A 19503-nucleotide genomic window follows, 5' to 3' on the forward strand; every position below is an offset into this window, starting at 1 on the left:
ATTGTTACTGACATTAATAATTCTATTGATGTCAAGAATTTAGTTTCCCAAATTTAGTTAACCCAAACACGCTCCTTTACGTTCCCAACACCGTGTTTCCTTCATAACCAATCAGAGACCCTCAGTAGCTATCGGGTTTCAATCAAGAACATCCCAAACTATTAGCAGGAGCAGAGTATGAGAAGTTTAAAAAATATTGGCGGAGGAAATTTTACTGGTCTGCGTTCTGAATTCACACTTCATATTTTGAGATCTGTATTAGGACTGCCTGCAAATCAAACTGCCTGCTTTGGAACAGTTTTTTGTCAACAAGGATGCACATGTACACATATTATGTGCACATGAGTCTCACAATACACATGCCTGCCAATAATTTCACACTATTCCACTAATCTACATCTTGACACCAGCAAAGGCAGGAAAGAAGAAGACTGTTAGCATGTAAACAGTGATGCAAACAATGCAGGTTTCAAAATGTTCGAAGAATCGTGAATATGTGTGGACCTTTGATAAATAAAAGTGTTATGTGAGACGGGTGAAGTATGGACATCAGAAAATGCTAAAAAATATGTTCTCAGTATGGCGACTTAAGAGTGTACAGCCACACAAGTGACTGTAAGTCTAACTTAGATACAGCATAGCTTTAAGCTGTATTTAGGCAGCATGCTAACATGCTCACAAGGACAATGCTGTTTTTGGTGTTCACCTTCTTAGTTTGGCTTGTTAATGACATTCCAATCAGCAGATGTTGATGGGATTGTCATTCATTTTAGAAGGTATTTGTTCATAACCTAAAGTATTGGACAATTGAAACGTTGATGATGGCATAAGATGAAAAGTCAGGAGACCACCAAAGTTATTAGTGTTATAGCCCGGCAGACAGAAAATTAGAATTATAAAAAAATAGAATTTGGTGGTCAAAGGTCATTGTGACATTTTTAGACAGAACTCAAGAATTTAAATGTTAATTTCAGCAATTTCTGTACATAAGTTACAGTATAGGCTATTGAGCTTTGAAGGTAGGTAGGTGTGTGTGTGCGTGTGTGTGTGTGTGTGTGTGTGTGTGTGTGTGCATGGACTTGTGTGCCTACATGCAAGTGCATGTGATTGCATGACAATATGTGAAGCCAATCTAGCAAATGTATGCAACTAAAATGGTGTTTGTGTGTGTTGATATCATGAATGTTAAGCTATTTTTTTCTTTATTTCTCAAACAAAATAAGGTAATAGGCTTTTAAAAAGTAAAGATATTGAAGGGTTATAACAATTAGAAGTTTAAAAACTTCGAAGGGTAATAGGTAACATTTTACAGGGACTGTAAACATGTGACATTCCTTAAATAAAAATGCATCAATATTGCTGCTAATCACAGACAGATCTCAGACTATGAAAAAGTAAAAGTAAAATATCTACCTAGCATTGAGTATGCAGAAAATGAATGAATTCTTAAATAATTTTGCCTCATTTAAAAACACGGTGGCATTATCTTAAAAACTGGCCTTAAAAGGTTGAAATTCAGAAAGTTAATAGAGATTTGGTATTCATGATCAGGACTTGGTGAAAGTGAAAAATAACAATATGTATTTTATAGACAATTTAGGAAGGGGACATTTTATTCCTCTAACGACATGAGAACAACTTATTTGTACAGGATGCAGAAGGGCTAAAAACTCCTTTAGCCACTCAGGCAAATAACTCCTCAGCCATGGCTTTTTGCTCACCTCACTTTAAGTCATACACATAGCGATATCTCCATATTCTGACCCAGCAGATCTCCTTCACTACCCATAAATACAAACCAGAGAATAAAACAGGTCATGAAGTTCCTCCTCAAAAAGAATGTCTGAGTCTGTCTGGGCAGTTTGTTCTGTCAGAGGGAAGGACCCAAATGTAGACCAGGCAAGCAGATATACAAAGAAAATACTTAATAATAACGAAATATGCTTACAAGCTATGAATCCAAAAAATAAACACAGCTGAAATCTGTATTTGTAGAAGAAACAAAGCGCACAGAGCAAAGTAGACGAGACTAATACAACACAGGTGATACACAGAAAAAAGGAGGGAAAACCACAAAGACTGGAAGTAAAAAAAAACACAAGAAGCAGAGAACTTCCATAGTTATTCCATATAGAAATACACACAGCCCACATTCAGAAATGTAGCTTACAATATTGTTACCCTAGTTCTATAAATACAGGGAGAGCCCTCTTCTGGTCTCTATGGGTAATACTCTCCACCTCTCACGGGCATGCGTTCACCCACAGCTTAGAAGTAGGGGGCCAAGGGAGTTACAGGGAGGTACAGCCAAGGGAGTACGTAACTAAACTGAGTAGAGCCATGGCGTAACCCTGCAGGGGTTAAAAAGAAAAGCAGCAGACTCGCTGTTCACCACATTATTCGGGTCATCAAGGAGCACAGGGACATATAGGTGTATCAAGCCCAGAGGGAGGGTAAGGTGCAATACAACTATCACACACACACCCCTTTCACCAGTACTGTGTCGTTCCAGCGAACACAGACCCTAAGAAGGACCTGACATGTTGAAAAGATAGAACCGTATTAACAGGCAAGACGTGGACCATGACATCGCCATACACGTTCTCAACACTCACCCCTACAACAAAGCCAACGACACTGCTACGTTGCATGTAGGATGTGAACAGACAACAGTTGGAGGGTCTCTTCCTGCCTGCCTGTAGGCTTGGGAAATGCACTCTCAAAGCCATTTCAAGCATTTCTTGGATAGGGTTTTACATACAAAGTGATGGGGGCCAGGGGTTCAACGTAACATGCCAAATCACAAACTGGGCATTGCAGATGCAGCTTTACCAAAAAAAATCCAGCTGCAAAACCATTGGGAACAAAGGAGAGATATAGTCTGTAGTAGAGTGTAGCCCCGCTACAGTCACCATGGGTGTTTGAGGTGGATATCTGGTGATGTGCAAGATAGGTTCAAAACGTCTGACTAGGGACCCTCTTGGACATCTATGGAAGTGCAAGACAGGTTTCATGTCCGAAAGTTTGAATAGGACCCCTTTTTGAATCACATTTGTATTGTAGCCGAGACTTATGTTGCGCCTATACTAGTATAATAGTAGTATAATATAATAGTAATAAAATAATAACACGGGGGCTCCGTAGTCTGCACCAAGATTGCAACAACTTTATTTATTTTTCACACATGTACCTAGAACCTTTTTCCTCTTCCTCTCCTTCCGTTTAAGCCTTTACAATAAAAGCCCCAGAAACATACACTGCAACACTGCTTTCTGAAGAGCTCTTAAGGTAACTCAGAGCCTTCACTTAGCAACTCAACATAATAGCTTACATACCTCCCATCCTCCAGAAAGAAACATTCTAAATGCAACATTCTAAATGCAACAAACAAATTTCCAAATATGTCCTCTGGTCCATGAAGGTCCAGAGGACTGCCAATACGATAGATGAGTCCAACACAGCCAGGGCCCTGTAGGGTCCCTTTCAGTGGGGAGCAGGTTTCATGCGGTCCTCCGTAGGATTATGCAGCCATGCGAGATCCCCTTGTCCTCACGGCTGATGACGTGCCGTTCCATCATAGTATAGTTTTTGTTTCTCATGGGCGTCAGCAACACACTGCCTGCACCACAAAAGCAATCTCCAGCCATTCTGCCACAGAGGTCACAAAGTCAGCATGAGAAAGAGGCAAGTCTGAACGCACCATTTGCGATGGGACCGACACATCCACCGGGACACAACCTTCCTGTCCATGAGCTTGAAGGCCCTGCCATTGGTGGCTGCTGAACACTCCATCCGTAGAGAAAGGCAGTCAGTTAGCTGAGGTGAAGAAAGATAACTTGACAGCCGGCTGTGCCTTTTTTTACTTTGTGCTTCCCACATATTTGGGTAAGCATGTCCTAATTTGACGTTTTTTCAGTGGGATAACGCATGCTCTTGATTGAAGGAGATTATTACCCGTAGCGTTCAGTAGAGTGAGGAGCCTGTGTGAGTTAGAACTATGCATTTAAACGATTTATGTGCAGTTGTGATATCCCAACTTTACAATATCAATTAACAGTTTTAAAACCTTAACATTCTAAATGTGTCCCAGTTAATTTTCCCTTGGTTGCAGTGTATGTGAATGACATCAGCGACAGGAAGTAAACATGGATCCAAGCTTTGGCCTAGCAACGCAATTCAGTTGAAACAAGCTAAAACAGAGGACTTATGGAGGTGAATATTCAGATAGACAGTATGAGAAGTATGAGTATTTTTAAACAATAAAACATGCAAAAATGTCCTAGTACAAACTCTAAATGCAATGAACCTGCTACTACCAATTGTAATAACTACAAATAATGTAATGTTAATAATGTATTTCTCTTTCTACAAATACATAAATAAGGGAAGAGGGTAGGGTAAATCCTTAGTCACAGTTGCCACTGACACGTTTTTTTACCTGGTTCAGCAAAGTTCCTGAGCAGGTCATTTCCTTTCACAAAACCATCATGGGCCAAGAATTGGCACGCCTTCTCACTCTGCTCCACAAGCTGCAGTTCTTCATCAAAGGTAATGTCTTCAAAGGGGAAGATGAAATACCTGGAGGAAGTACAGTATCTCTGGGGTTATAACATGTAGATAAAAACACATTATACAACCACATATTATTACACCCAATAGCAACAATGTCATCAGTCTCTCTTAGAATTACTTAAGGAGTATTTAGGGAGATTCCCACATGTATTATATTTCCTTAGTTAATTTAACAACCAATATCAGGTCAGTACAATTTTTTTTATCTCAAGATAGTGAAATAATTAAGATTGTGAGATTTTCAAATCCTACACATGGTAAGATGAACACAGCAGAGGGTTGGAGAGCATACCTGCTACAGAGAGGGTTCTTCCTTGTTACCGGACCCAATTTAGGCCCCTGATCTGAAAGACGCTGATAAACTACATTTACCAGAATGCAGTTAGTTGCCTGGGGAGATAAGACAGCAAAGGGGTTTCAACAAAAAGTCTGACCCAAAAGAAACTAGGTCAGCAAGCACTGTAAAGAAATCTGCTATCGTGAACAAATCACACACACACACACACACACACACACACACACACACACCTTCTCTGCGTGTTGATTCATCTCTTTGAACAATTCCAAGTTCAGCTCCTCCAGTCTCTTTCTGAAACCGACACAACACTCCTGGACGTCTGATGGGCTAATTATTATACCAGAGAGAGGGGGAAAGAAATTCAGTCACATCATCAACTCTTGGCAGACTGACATTGTTATAACATGAAACATTACGTTTCGTTATATTGTTGTGAACCTAATGTCAATCCGAATCTGTTTGTGAGGAAGTCTAATAAGCAGATAAGAGTGAGGTACTCAAGCCCAGAGTGCTAAGTTTTCCAATCACTTTCATGGGGGAGATTGTGTTGAAGGCTGAGCTGAAATCAGCAAACTACAGTCTGATGTAGGTGTTATTTTCCAGATGAGTGAGGGCTGAGTGGAGAGCAGTGGAGACTCCATCCTCTGTGGATCTGTTGGCTCTGTATGCAAACTGGTGAGGGTCCAGGCTGGCTGGGATGTTGTTTTTGATCTGCTGGTTTCTCAAAGCACTTCATCAGAACGGGGGTAGTCACAGGGTGGTAGCCATTTAGACTGGACACTGCAGACTTTTTAGGTACAGGAAGGACGGTGGCGGTCTTGAAGCTGGTGGGAACTCTCTCCTGTGACAGTGATATGTTGAAAATATCAGTGATGACATCAGTTAGCTGGTTGGTACATGTTCTTAGTACACTACCAGGATGTTATCAGGCCCAGCAGCTTTACTCATATTCACCCTCATCAGGGTTTTCCTCACATCCTCTGTGGATACTAACAGTGGGCGGTCCTGTGGAGGTGGAGCAGACTTGACAGCTGACTCTTTGTTGAGGAGATCGAAGTGAGCATTAAACAAGTTCAACTCATTTGGCTACGTGGCCTCACACATGATGGGGGCTCTCCTGCTTTTATATCCTGTCACATTTTGGATCTTCTGCCTCATATCTTGTTGTTGGTGTTGAGGTCCCTCACCAGTCTCTCTTGATGCCTCTGCTTTGCCTTCTTGATTCCAGCTTTCAGTCTTGCTCTGGCGATGCTGTATGCTTCCTTGTCACTTGACCCAAAGGCAGCTGTTTTGTTTTTGGATAGTGCCCCCGCCTTTCCATTCATCCAGACTTTATGGTTGGGGAATTTTATTGCATTTGTGATCACCATATCATCAACATATTTGTTGGGTCCCTGTTGATGTATATTCCTCATGATTGTTGCTGTTCTCCTGGATGTCAACATCCCTCAACATGTGCCAGTCTGTACATTCAAAGCAGTCCTGAAGAGCAGCTGTAGCTTTATCTTTCCACACTTTAAATGTTTTTTTCTGTAGGTTTAGCCCGTATGATTAGCTGGGCATATGTAGACAGAAGGAGCAAGAAAATATGGTCTGATTTTCCAAAAAGGGGGCGGGAGAAGGCTCTTTGTAGCTCCCAGGAATATTTGTGTAAACATGGTGTAATGGTCATTTTTATGTAGTACATATATACTACTTACTTAGTAAGTAGTATATACTACATAAAAAATGTTGTACTTACTACTACTACTTAAAAAATATATACTACTTAAAAAATGTTCTACTTTGTTCTACTTACTTAGTATATATTTCTACTCAGTATATTGTATTCATACATAAGTCATTTTGCTCTGAAGTTTGTTGAACTTCACCGTGTCTCTGTTGTGCAGAGGAAGAGTTCTCCCTTGCCTGTTCACAAAGATATCTAACTGTGTTGTATGAGAATGTTCCACCACCAAGGCCTTTGGGCCGCTTGCTTTGGTTGCTGACCATTTGTTTTTCAATGTTGTTCCTATCAGTCTCAGACCAAAAGTCTGAGACTGAAATGTCTGTCACATTGGCCATCGGCCCCCACCTTTGCTCATTCTGTATAAAGAAAGCTTGTTCATTTTTTTCGAGGTTCTTCCTCACTGAGAGTGTACGCATTCTGTTGTGATGATTGAACCTTCTCTGTGCAGAGAATAAATACTTAAAAGACAACCTGGTTTTTGGTATTATGTATTTCAGCATTAAAAGACTCACGCAAAGCGGGTATAGGACTTTTTTCCACCACAATGGTCCAGTGTATTGTTTCCTCTGGTAGAAATGTGGAAATGCTGGAGGAAGTTAAGTAAAACAGATCTGAGATTTGTTTGATTAAAATCACCAGCTTTATTAAAAATACTATCGGGTCAAGAGGAATGTAGACAGCATCAACAAAAAAAATGGTGAATGCTCTTGGCATCTTTGAAATGTTGTCAGGGAAACATTCGGTTCGGCTGGTCTGGCCGAGTGGTCTGAAGATTTTGTGGGCGAATCATCTCAAGTTCCGCTGCATTTAATCCAATCCTCGTATTTTCTTTTTCGATGACGAGTGTATTTTAGTAGCGAAGTCTGTTGAAGCTACAATCCAGATGCTGTCACATCTGCACGCACCACAGATCCAGGATTCATGCCAGAAATAAGGTTGGATTTTAACTTCGGACAATTGGTATTTAATCAAATTATCTGTTGTGATTCTCTCGAGTTGTTGTCTGATATCCTCTTTAGTGGTTGTATGGGAGTGTCTGACCAACTTAATAGAACTGACCTGAGGTTTTTACTGCTGCAATGGCAGGGAAGGAAAATCTGTTGCATGCAGCCATTTTGACATGTTGTTTCAGTGTTTGAGTTTCAGTCTTAAATATTACAATAGTGCGATCTTCTGTACTTGATGCCATCTAATTCTGGTTTGGATATGGAGGGGTGATTAGACCTCTTGTGTACGGTAATAACATGCAGAGATTTTGTTTGGACTTTGCACTTGACTTCGTTAATACAAATTCTAAAAAAAAATCATATTTCACCACACAGAATCTGCAACTGAAAAGTTGATCTTGTTATATTACTGTAATATCATGATCCCAGGATCCAACCATTCTGTCCCGGTCCCATGAGAAGTAATGTCCAGTATGTTAAAGCCATAGAGAAGAGTCACCTGTGAGGTGTGAAAATATCCATGGCAGAGTTCATGTCCACTGTGTTTCCAAATCGTCTGTGCCAAGGGTCCTGTGCCATCTTTAGCTGCTTCTTACACTCTGGACTGGACGTGGATGTGGAACTGACACCTAAACTACCTGGATAAAAGAAGGTCCATACCATATAAACAGAATAGGAATAGAATGAACTGAATCCCATGGTCAGTTGACTAGTTCAAAATAAATTGTTATCAGTTGTTAAGGTGACAACCATGTCAGTAGGGCCATTAAATGTTGTTGCAGCACACCAGGAAGCAGTGGTGGGCCGTCAGGGCCAGCAAACCCTTCTCTGCTGGCCTAAACAGAATCTCAAAGTTATAGCTATTTTGTAATGTAATAATTTTTCATAAATACACTACATGTATTATAATTTCCTAAAATGTTCTTCAGCCCCCCCAAATAATTTGGCATTATTGGATTTAAAAAATTTTTTTTTTTTTTTTTTTGGTGATGTCATTAAATGAAACTATTGTTTCCCACATGGACAAGTTATTTATAACTCTAACATGCTACATATGTGCGTGCGTTCTGGTTTGTATGTTTTCTCCCCCTTCAAATTACAATCCAATAGCCTATCATCATACCTAACGATATAAAGTTGACACTGTCAGGTCCATTCTCCATCCATTGTGTGCGGTCCCTTAAAGAATTAGGATTTGGGAGTGACGCAGATATGAAAGCTAGTTTATCTGTCTTTCCTTTACAAGCAGGAAAATTATTTCTCTCTTTATTTGAGAAAAGTTCATATTTGTGTTGTCAAATTTCACTATGACCCTCAAATTCTGTCTCTTGTGTTATCATATACTGAATGCAAGCAAAACTACAGAGCAAAATCACACTCTTTCTGATTGAACCAATCTATGAACTGTCTGAAGCAATGGATATCCACAGCCCCAAATGGGCCCCAAAAACAATTGCCACAAAGCAAACATGCCACACCCCTTGGGGCTAAGCCCCCCCTTTCTTTGAATCCTAGAAACGCCCCTGGTAAGAAGAGAGGCCCAAGGCCCACTAGGTAGACTTTGAAATATTTTCTCTGATGTGTAAGAATACTATGTGCATGGACAGGTTGTGTGACTGAACTGTGTTCCCTCATCATTGATCTCACCAGTCTTTAGCAGCTGTCTGAACTGCTCCACAGCTTCATCCACATTGACCTGCAGGAACTCCCACAGCCTTAGCCTGGAGAACACCTGCTGCCACAGGATTCCCCGCAGAGCCTGACACACACAGACACACACACACACACACACACACACAAGAAAAAAGTCACATCATATTCTCAAGACAGGGGAATAGGCCTGCACTGTACAGTGAATCAATAATATTTTACTTGCACTTTGCATAAAATAAACATTGTGTCTTTTTTAAATGACATCCCCTCTTAATGTCACTGTTTCTTGCTGAGCTGTGGCATAGGGATACATCCTGGTCTTCACATGTAGGTTTATAGTTGGAACAAAACACCTGCAGTAAGCCTACAGACGACTACCAAATGCAACTCAGACTGCTTGAGGCTCATTTTAGCTTCAGCTGATCATTTTCTTCATAGAGCGAGGACTGTGGATTTTGTCTTCCATTTCTTACAGTGTTTCACACTGAGTAGGTATAAGAGTGAATCATATGAGGGTCATACTTACTCCAAATTAACTATAAACAAGGCCTTTAACCCCTCATACTGCAACTCAACCCCCAGACCCCAGAGGTATACTTTTTGTCATATCCCAAAAATACTTTATTTTATCATTCCAATTTTTCACAACTTTGTGAATCAATTTGTTTGTAATGACTCCATATCATTTTTTTCTGTTTCCGTTTTAAAAGTTTTTTTTAAATAGTAATTTTTAAAAAATGTAATTGAAAAAGATAGGTTATTCTAAACGTCACACACATCAAATTTGACCTCAACATTTATCCCATCCTTAGCATTAGGAATAGTTGGCTGCAACTTGGTGCTCAGTGTCTCGCTCAAGGACACTTCGACATGCGGACGGAAGAAGCCGGAGATCAAACCGCTGGCTCTGTAATTAAAGAACAACCGGCTCTCACCACTGAGCCACTAATAACAAAAATACCAATGTAACTGGGTCCTGGGGGACCCCACTCAAAAGAACCTAACTGCAGACTATGCAGTTTGATTATATGAAATAAAATAGAGATTAAATGTTTGCCATGGGTCCTAATTTAAGTATCAAACACTATCAGGGGTAGGGCTACAGTGTCATTTATTTTATAGGGGACATTTCTTTCTGTCTTTTTTCATTTTACACAATATGCAAATCACGTGTACTAGAAACCCGTATATGGGCTATTAGAAACCCAGCAATGTTGTTTTCTATGATCTTTGAAATTGCCACCTAGCTAGCTGCCGTTTTTCATTAGAACGAGCTTGTGTTTCTTATATATGTGCTTGTAGTTGATTAGCCAACATAAATAGCTTGTGTAGGAATGCAACTGCAAGCACCATTTAACCTCCTTGATGCAAGGATATGTTTTTGCATGGGCAACCAAATAGTACAGTAAGGCTTACTACCTTCACTGATGAAATTGACATACCAGTAACAATTAATGTGTGTGTACAAGTGCATAAGGTTTGGGGGACTGATTTATGAATTTGAGTTAAAGAAATTGTTGTGCCATGCAGCAGTTGATATCACTAAGATCTAAAATTTAAAAAAAGTCTAAAACAGCAGCAAGGCTTCTTGGGGCATCGGGTCATCAGGTCTCAGGGGAAGGTATATTTGTGTGTCATCTGCACAGCCATGAAAAAAAATGTGACATTGGATGATTTTAAGTGGGAGCATATATATGAAAAATAAAACTGGAACTAAAATTGAACCTTGTACAACACCACATGTAATGTATATGAAATTAATATTGATATTTTATGAAATCAGGCCGGTAGACTCACATGGGAAAAGTTTGCCTTCAGGGCTTTCTGCCACAAAGCAAGTTGAACAAAGTTGTGTCTTCACACGAACCAGATATAATCAGCATTAGTTTTTCTTTGTGCTGCTCACAATAATAGCATATTAGCTTGTGGCCTGCTGCAACAGGGACAAACAGTAAATGCTGCCAGACTGTTTTCCCTGTATGTGTATGTATTTTGGTGGCTTGTTTATGTGACTGGCTTAATGGGCTTTTGCTGTAGCCTACATAATTACATTTTTAGGCCATTTCACTTTCTGGGAGTTTGGTTTATATCCCAGCAACTGAATCCTATAGCTTGCTTAGCTTTTCCACTGAGGGACTGAACATTGGCAGCATGTTTATGATGTAAGCAACATGTAACATTGGTTAGGTGTAACACTTAGCAAAAATGATAACATCTACACTTATATATTATTATATATATATATTAACTAAACCAGAAAATTACAAAATTTTACAATTTGACATAATTTGCGAAATTGTTCTTCATATGGCAGATTTTCAAATTTGTGCAGTAGGACATAGAGCTAATGTGACACTGCATTGCTAATTTTAAAAGTTGAATAATACAAATAATGGCTTTAACCTGTGTGAAGAAGCAGTGAAGGACTACGAAGGACTTAGAAAAGTGGGAAGTGAGAAATGGGTGGGTCAAATTAGGAAATCTCAATCAGCTGGGTTGAATATTTAAAAAAAGCCTATGCCGATGTATAAAAAACACATTTTAAGGCTTAAATAGAGTTTGAATCAGGAGAAGAGAGTTGAAAAATCAGTTGAAGCAGTATGAATAGTTGGAAAAGTGGGAAAGTGATGAAAAATGAAAAGGAATTAAATAAGTTAAAATTTGAATTTTAGAGCAAGGACTTAAATACGCTTAGCTGCACTGAAACGGAGTTGTGGTTTGCTGTAATTGTATTTGGTGAAATAAGGATAAAACATGGGACTAGGGGCTAAGCTCTAACAAGAGTGGAACTAAAAGCACTTTTATTTTGAAAAAATAGGTCCATCCCTTGTTTCCAATTAATATACAGTGAGAGTTGAGGGCTTTTAGTTAAAAAAAATAGCCTTATCCTGAGTGTCCTGTTAAGATACAGTTACTCTATGTGGCTTTTATTCTTAACAGGTGACATTTATGATGTTTAGAAATGAGAAAGTTGTTATTATGGATGATTTTAATGTTCACGTTTGTTGTGCAAATGATCTGTTGGCCTTAATCCTATAAAATAAGATAGGATAGGAACTTTATTAATCCGGATGGAAATTCTTGTGGCAGAGATTGATAGAAAAAAAATGAGTACAAATATAAAATATTAATACATATTTATTGTATAAGAAGTAATACTGAGACCAGTGCAAAATAGAATAGCAATAAGAGTAAGATATATTAGTAAAATTAGTAAACTAAAATAGAAAAAGTATATAAAAAAACCTGAAAATAAAGATTCAGAATAAGACTGTCTGATGTCTGTAGAGAGGTTATGTTAAAAGAAGGGGATATGACGGGAAAAGGCCCTTTGGCCTGCTGACTTCTTTTTCACTCCGGGGACAGACAGGAGCTGAATTCTGAGAGCAGAGAGTCCTGATTGGAGGCTAAGGTTTAAGAAGATCAGGCAGGTTGGAAGGGGTGTGTCCATTTACAATTTAAATGCTGATCTGACATGGATAGAAAGCCAATTTCGACATGTCAATGGAGGGTAAACAAAGCTGTACCCAGTACTGCACTAATGGATAATCACTAATCTCAATCTGGTGTGTCAAAGCGTGCCATGGTGATGATCACTGTTAAACTCTCCTTAGTCAGACAATTCATTGCATATAAGCTGAGGTGCGCCTGTCATACCCCTGCTTCCCAGAGAAAAAACAGCAGGTCTTAGTGCCTGCAGTTTCTGTCACTTTCAGATTGTTTCATGGCCAAATTTAAGTTAGTTTGCTTCCACAGCGACATTGTATAAATGAGCACACATTTTCTCTTGAAAATTGTGGGAAGGGGAGCAAGTTTAAGTTTTTTCAGAAGATTTTCAAGTTCCTTGCCAGTCTTAGCTGTGATGTCATCCAGTCTAGCTCTGAACATTACATGCAATACACATAATGTAAAAATCAGAGGACATTTTTGACAAGCTTCAGAGAAGGTTGAATATGTTTAAAAGTGTTTGCAATTTGAAGGTTGAATAACATCGGTAATGTATAAAAGATGTGGATGCAAGGTGCCAACTGGACTAACATTCACACACACATGGCACATGGGATCAATTTGGGGTTAAGTGTCTTGCCCAAGGACACATCGACATGGACTAGAGGAGCCGGGGATCGAACCACCGATCTTCTGATTGAGGACCTGTTCTATCTTCTGAGCCACAGTCACCCCCAATAAGTGACCATCAAGCTCTTGTAACACCAGAGAAGATAAAAATCACGTACAGTAAGGTTCTGCATGAGCTTGATATGATATGGGTCCATGTCGATTAGAAGAGAAAATAAACCCTCTTATGCCATGGAGTGGATGAAGTTAAAGACCAGCATCTTTAGCTGCTAGATGTTGAAGTTTGATCACCAACCACTTGTTTACTTTGTCACTTTGCATTTTGCTCCAGGGCAGTGTTGAGGGCAGAAAACAAATTAATACATTTTACTCTCACTGAACATTTTACTGTTATATTCAATATTGACATATGTGAAATCAAAACACTTCCTAATCAACATACACCAATATGTTTCTTCCACAACATGTTTGCTGTTGCAAATCAGTTATATATTAATTCATGTTTTTTTTAAAGAACATGAGGTTATAACTTGATCCTAACTTTAACACAAGTACCCACAATAAAGGAATATGACTCACATTCATGTTCCGTTCATCTTGAAAGAGTGCTGGTACTCCTCGTTCAGCATATTTTCCTTCAGCCACCTCACAGCTGAGGTGCCACAGAGCTCTGTCAAGGAGCCAAGCTGGTTTCAGATAAGGAGAGTTAACCAAGTTGTAACCACACTCAGGATGGAGGTGAATCCACTCACTGCCAACCGCTAGAGACAATGGAAGGTGGTGAAGAAGTGAAGAGAAATAGAGAGAAGACGACATAAGAGAAGAAAAACAAAGAGAATGTACAGAATTATCATTATTAGCTTGAATTTCTAGCCTTGCACTGACTATACAACTAGTCCTTGTTCTTTGGCTTATTGTAAGGCCTCCTCAACACAAACCATACTTTATCTCCGACTTCTCAGAGCTCTTATTATTTATGATGTCTCGATATGAGAAAATTATTAGGGCTGATTTTGATGTTCCCGTTTGTTGTGCAAATGACTTGCCTTAGACTTTAATCATTTATGCAACTTGTTGGCTTAATCCAATAAGATAAGATGAAATAGAACTTCATAAATCCAAAGGAAATTCTTGTGCCAGAGAGTGATCGAAAAAACAATATAGGCAAGGCAAGTTTATTTATATAGTACATTTCAACAACAAGGCAATTCAAAGTGCTTCACATAAAACCATTTAAAGCATCAAACATAAGGCAAAAACAATTAAGAACATTCATTGGAACATTAAAAACAGTCATTAAAACACTAAAAAGCAGTGTAAGAAATAAAATGTAGTAGTAAAATGCAGAAATGCAGGAAATTGATTAATATCCTCGAATCTGGTTCAATTAAAGGCAGCAGCAAACAGAAAAGTCTTCAATCTTGATTTAAAGGAGCTGAGGGTCTCAGCAGACCTGCAGCTTTCTGGGACTTTGTTCCAGATATGTGGAGCAGAAAAACTGAACGCTGCTTCTCCATGTTTAGTTCTGACTCCGGGAACAGAAAGTACACCGGTCCCAGACGACCTAAGGCTTCGGGATGGTTCATAAGGTAGCAGCAGATCAGAGATGTGTTTTGGCCCTAAACCATTCAGTGCTTTATAAACCAACAGCAAGATTTTAAAGTCAATTCTTTGTTGGACAGGAAGCCAGTGTAAAGACCTCAGAACTGGAGTGATGTGATCCACTTTCTTGGTCTTAGTGAGGACTCGATTTTGTAATTGTCTTGATATGGCTGTTCAGGTTGAGGTCTGAATCCATAACAACACCTAGATTTCTGGCTTGGTTTGTGGTATTTAAGATCAGTGATTGAAGCTGAGCGCTGACTTTCAATCGTTCGTTTTTGGTACCAAAAACAATTACTTCTGTTTTAATTGAAGAAAATTCTGGCACATCCAGTTGCTGATTTGTTCAATGCATTTACCCAGCCCTTGTACGGGATTATAGTCCCCTGGTGATATAGTTATGTAGATTGTGGTGGAAAAAACTATTCAATAGTACCGAGTGAGTCCTATGATACTGAAATTAAGAAACATTGAAAAAAGAAGTTTGTCCTTAGAGTCTTTATTCTGAAGGAGGAAGGCACCTAGAGTGTTGGTTGTGTACGACTTATAAAGGCCTTGAGCACATGTTGGGGGCGGAGGAGTTCATTACTAGGACATCTGGACAACAGTGATCATTCAGTGATTAACCATTGAATGGTTAATCACTGATTGGTCCACTGATTGCATCCCCATTCAGCCCCTATCTAAGTTGACAGTATCATGCCCCTGATTAAGACACACATCCAATATTACTCAACCTGAGAGGACCCTCGTTGACCATGTCTGACATGTATTAACTTTGTTAATACCAAAGGGCCAAAACACTGAGTGGTCAGCTAATAAAACAGGAGAGATAAGTCACAGTGGAAATTTACCATCACAGTAGATTTGTGTGTTGTCTGCATAATTATGATAACACACTTTTTTTGATAAACACACTGATAACACACTTTATTTGTAATAATAACCTAGCACGTTCTGTAAAGCCTAATGCTGTCATCTTTGATTCCGATTTAACTTTTGATCATCATATCAAGAAGGTAATTCAGTCCTGTTTTTATCATTCTCTGGCTTAGAGAAAGTTGTTCATGTGTTTATTTTCTCAAAAGTTGACTATTGTGATTTACCTGCTGAAACAATAAAGCATTTCCATGCCTTCAAGTTTTAAAACATTCTGCAGCCAAACTGTTTACTGGATCAAACAAAAGAGATCAGATAAACCCCAGTTTTAGCCTAGGTCTAGCCCCACCATACATCTGTGAACTTCTATGCCCCTATATACAGTAACTGCAAGCAATCTTACTGTATATCGTAACAGAAAACTGTACTAATAGTCCCCCAATCTACACTAGATCTAACAGTAAAGGAGACTGTGCTTTAGCTGGGCCCAAAACTCTGGAACTCAAAACCCTGTTGAAATTCGTCTTGCAACCTCGATTTATTTTAAATCACTACTAAAAACAAATTTCTATGAACTTGCTCTGTAGTTTGATTTTGTCTGTGTTTCTGGTTGTTTTGTATTATTTGTGAAGCTGAACACAGCCTGATCCAAGCCCTGCTTTCATTTTTGGAGTAGTTAAACACTTTGCCAGAACTTCCTTGAGGCCAATCCAAAGTCCTTCTCCATACTCTCCCCTAACTCCTCCCACACCTGGGTTTGTGCTTTGGCCACCTCTGTAGCTCTTTTGGCCAACCGGTAGCTGTCTGGTGTTTCCAGAGACCCCTGGGCCAGACGAGCCCAAAAGGCCTCCTTCTTCAGCTTGACAGCCGCCGTCACTGCTGGTTTCTACCAGCAAGTTCTAAGGTTGCTGCCCTGACAGGCACCAATGACCTTTTGACCACAACTCCTTGCAGCCTCTTCAACAATGGGATGAGATGGTGTGCAATTCAGTTTGTGAGAAGCATATATATATATATATATATATATATATACTCTGCTGAAATATTGACTCATTGTTAAAATAATTCAGCTGAATGGTCAGAGCTCTTTCCCTAGTGTCTGTTCAATAAAATAATTCTGTAATGGTGTCATCACATAGTTTCTCAAGCATAGAGCTCTACTACTTGTTGCAGATTATTCGCAAATATTGCTCTGAATGGCGATTATGTCAACCCATTGTTTAACAACATAGAGGACAAGGTCTGTGTTGTTGTAGTAAAATACAGCTTCAGTCAACAAACTAAAAATAATAGTATTTCCTAACATGGTAAATGGACTGTACTTGTATATCTCTTTTCTAGCCTTTCCGACTACTCAAAGCTCTTTAACACTACTTGTCATCATTTACCCATTCACACACTGATGGCAGGAGCTAGGTGCCACCTGCCTAACAGACTATCCACATTCATACACCATTGGCACAGCTACGGGAGCAATTTTGGGGTTAAGTGTCATGCTCAAGGACACATCGACATGGACTAGCGGAGCCGGGAATCGAACTTCCAGTCTTTTGACTGCTCTTCACTTAGCCACAATCACCCCCCACTTAGCCACAGTCGCCCCAACATCAAACCACAAACCTAAAGGAAGCAGAAGTGTATCTGTTTGCCAACAGATGCCTGCTATGGTCCTCCCCAGCACAGAGGGGCAATCCATCAGTGGGGGAGAACACCTTTGCACCAAGGCCAAGAAAGCTGCTTGATGCCTTTCCGCCACTTCATCTCATCCCTCCCTTGTTGGAGAGAGTGAGGTGGGAGCAGTTGTTGGTCATTCTGGTAACCTCACGCCGCCGCGGCGGCATGGTATGCAGAAATTACTCTGATAATGGCATTCCAGCCCTGGACCATCACCAATTTCTGGGGGCTCCGTCTCAGGAGATGGATGGGCTTGTTGCCCAATCTGGGCCATCCTTTTCATGCTCAACTCCTGAGAGGGACAGGCTGAGGGGGGCTGAACTGTCTGTACAGTTGGTGCAGACCATCAAGGTAGCAAGAGCAGGATCCGTCATTACTTGTTAGCTACAAGGTAAAGGTGTCAGGGTTCCAACGTTGGTGCTACGAAAGGAGGCTAGATCCCTTTTCCTGTGCAGTTGGTTATTGTCTGCTTTTTGCAGTGTTTGGTATATAGAGGGCTTTCTCATGCCACTGTTTAAGTGTATGAAACAGTGATTTCTTCCTGCCACAATGGTTTTCGCTACGGATTGGTATTTGATCAGCCTCTCATGAAGCGGTTCTTGCATGGGATCAAGAGACAGATCTCAGTGATGCATGCCTCCTACCTGCAGAGAGGACTGTTTGTGCTTGAGGCTTTGGTGAAGGTTCCCCTTGACATTCTGCAGCACTTTTCTCGAAAGGCATTGTTGTTCAAGACAGCTTGCTGCACTGACCTCAGCTAAGAGAGTGTGGGAACTAACCCCCCTGTCGGTGCATTCCAGTTGCTTGCTGCTTTGTGGTGAACGCAGCAGGACTACCCCCATCGGACACACTGAAAGGCTTTGTCAGGGCATCTGCCTAGCATAGCAGGCAGGAAGAGAACCTCCCAGTGTAGTACGCACACACTCTAAATGCAGCATATCAGTGTTCGTTGGGGTGAGTGTCGAAGACATATGTAGGCGTTGTAGTCGTGGCTTTGTCAGTTCTATCTCTTCGACATGACGGGCATTTATTTTTGATCCTTCGTAGATTATGTTTCCACTGCTGCTTTTTTAGGATACTTTGCTTTGTTCACATTATTTGTTTAGGTTAATTTGCTTTGTGGTGTTGTTTGTGTATATTTTGGTTTCTTGCCCCAAGACTTTTATGCTTAGTGTCTGATGGTAATTTATTGGTATTTCCATTTTTCAATCTTCAAATCTTCTTTGTGTGTGGTGGGGATGGGGGATGGTAATCCAAAATGTGACAGGATATAAAAGCAGGACAGCCCCCATCATGTGTGAGGCCACGTAGCCAAATGAGTTGAACTCCTTTCATGCTCACTTCGATCTCCTCAACAAAGAGTCAGCTGTCAAGTCTGCTCCACCTCCACACTGTTAGTATCCACAGAGGATGTGAGGAAAACCCTGATGAGGATGAATATGAGTACAGCTGCTGGGCCTGATAGCATCCTGGTAGTGTACTAAGAACATGTACCAACCAGCTGGTGTCATCACTGATATTTTCAACATATTACTGTCACAGGAGAGAGTTCCCACCAGCTTCAAGACAACCACCATCATTCCTGTACCTAAAACGTCTACAGTGTCCAGTCTAAATGGTTACCACCCTGTGACTACCCCCGTTCTGATGAAGTGCTTTGAGAAACCAGCTCATGAAAAACAACATCCCAGCCAGCCTGGACCCTCACCAGTTTGCATACAGAGCCAACATATCCACAGGATGGAGTCTCCACTGCTCTCCACTCAGCCCTCACTCATCTGGAAAATAACACCTACATCAGACTGTAGTTTGCTGATTTCAGCTCAGCCTTCAACACAATCTCCCCCATGAAACTGATTGGAAAACTTAGCACTCTGGGCTTGAGTACCTCACTCTGCAACTGGTTATTAGACTTCCTCACAAATAGACCCCAGTTCCTCCTCCACTCTAGTGTTGAACACCGGAGCCCTCCAGGACAACTCTGTTATGAGGTTTACAGATGACTCTACCGTCATTGGTCGGATTACGAACAACAATGAGACTTCATAGAGAAAGGAAATCAACAATCTTGG

The 19503-nt window shown here is 40.3% G+C and overlaps 1 protein-coding gene across 1 annotated transcript in view; it reads right to left on the reverse strand.

Moving 5' to 3' along the window:
- LOC116399106 (glycogen debranching enzyme-like) overlaps positions 1–19503 on the reverse strand; it is a 39505-nt gene that overhangs the window by 14537 nt on the left and 5465 nt on the right. The window contains exons 5-11 of the mRNA XM_031875994.1: positions 13856–14037; positions 9194–9305; positions 8046–8184; positions 5101–5197; positions 4865–4962; positions 4439–4578; positions 3617–3648 (exon numbers count right to left, since the gene is read on the reverse strand). Coding sequence (XP_031731854.1) covers positions 3617–3648; positions 4439–4578; positions 4865–4962; positions 5101–5197; positions 8046–8184; positions 9194–9305; positions 13856–14037 — 800 coding nt within the window. The remainder of the gene's footprint in view (positions 1–3616; positions 3649–4438; positions 4579–4864; positions 4963–5100; positions 5198–8045; positions 8185–9193; positions 9306–13855; positions 14038–19503) is intronic.

This window comes from Anarrhichthys ocellatus, unplaced genomic scaffold, assembly GCF_004355925.1.
Source record: "Anarrhichthys ocellatus isolate YVR2014 unplaced genomic scaffold, GSC_Weel_1.0 scaffold101, whole genome shotgun sequence".
NCBI lineage: Eukaryota > Metazoa > Chordata > Actinopteri > Perciformes > Anarhichadidae > Anarrhichthys > Anarrhichthys ocellatus.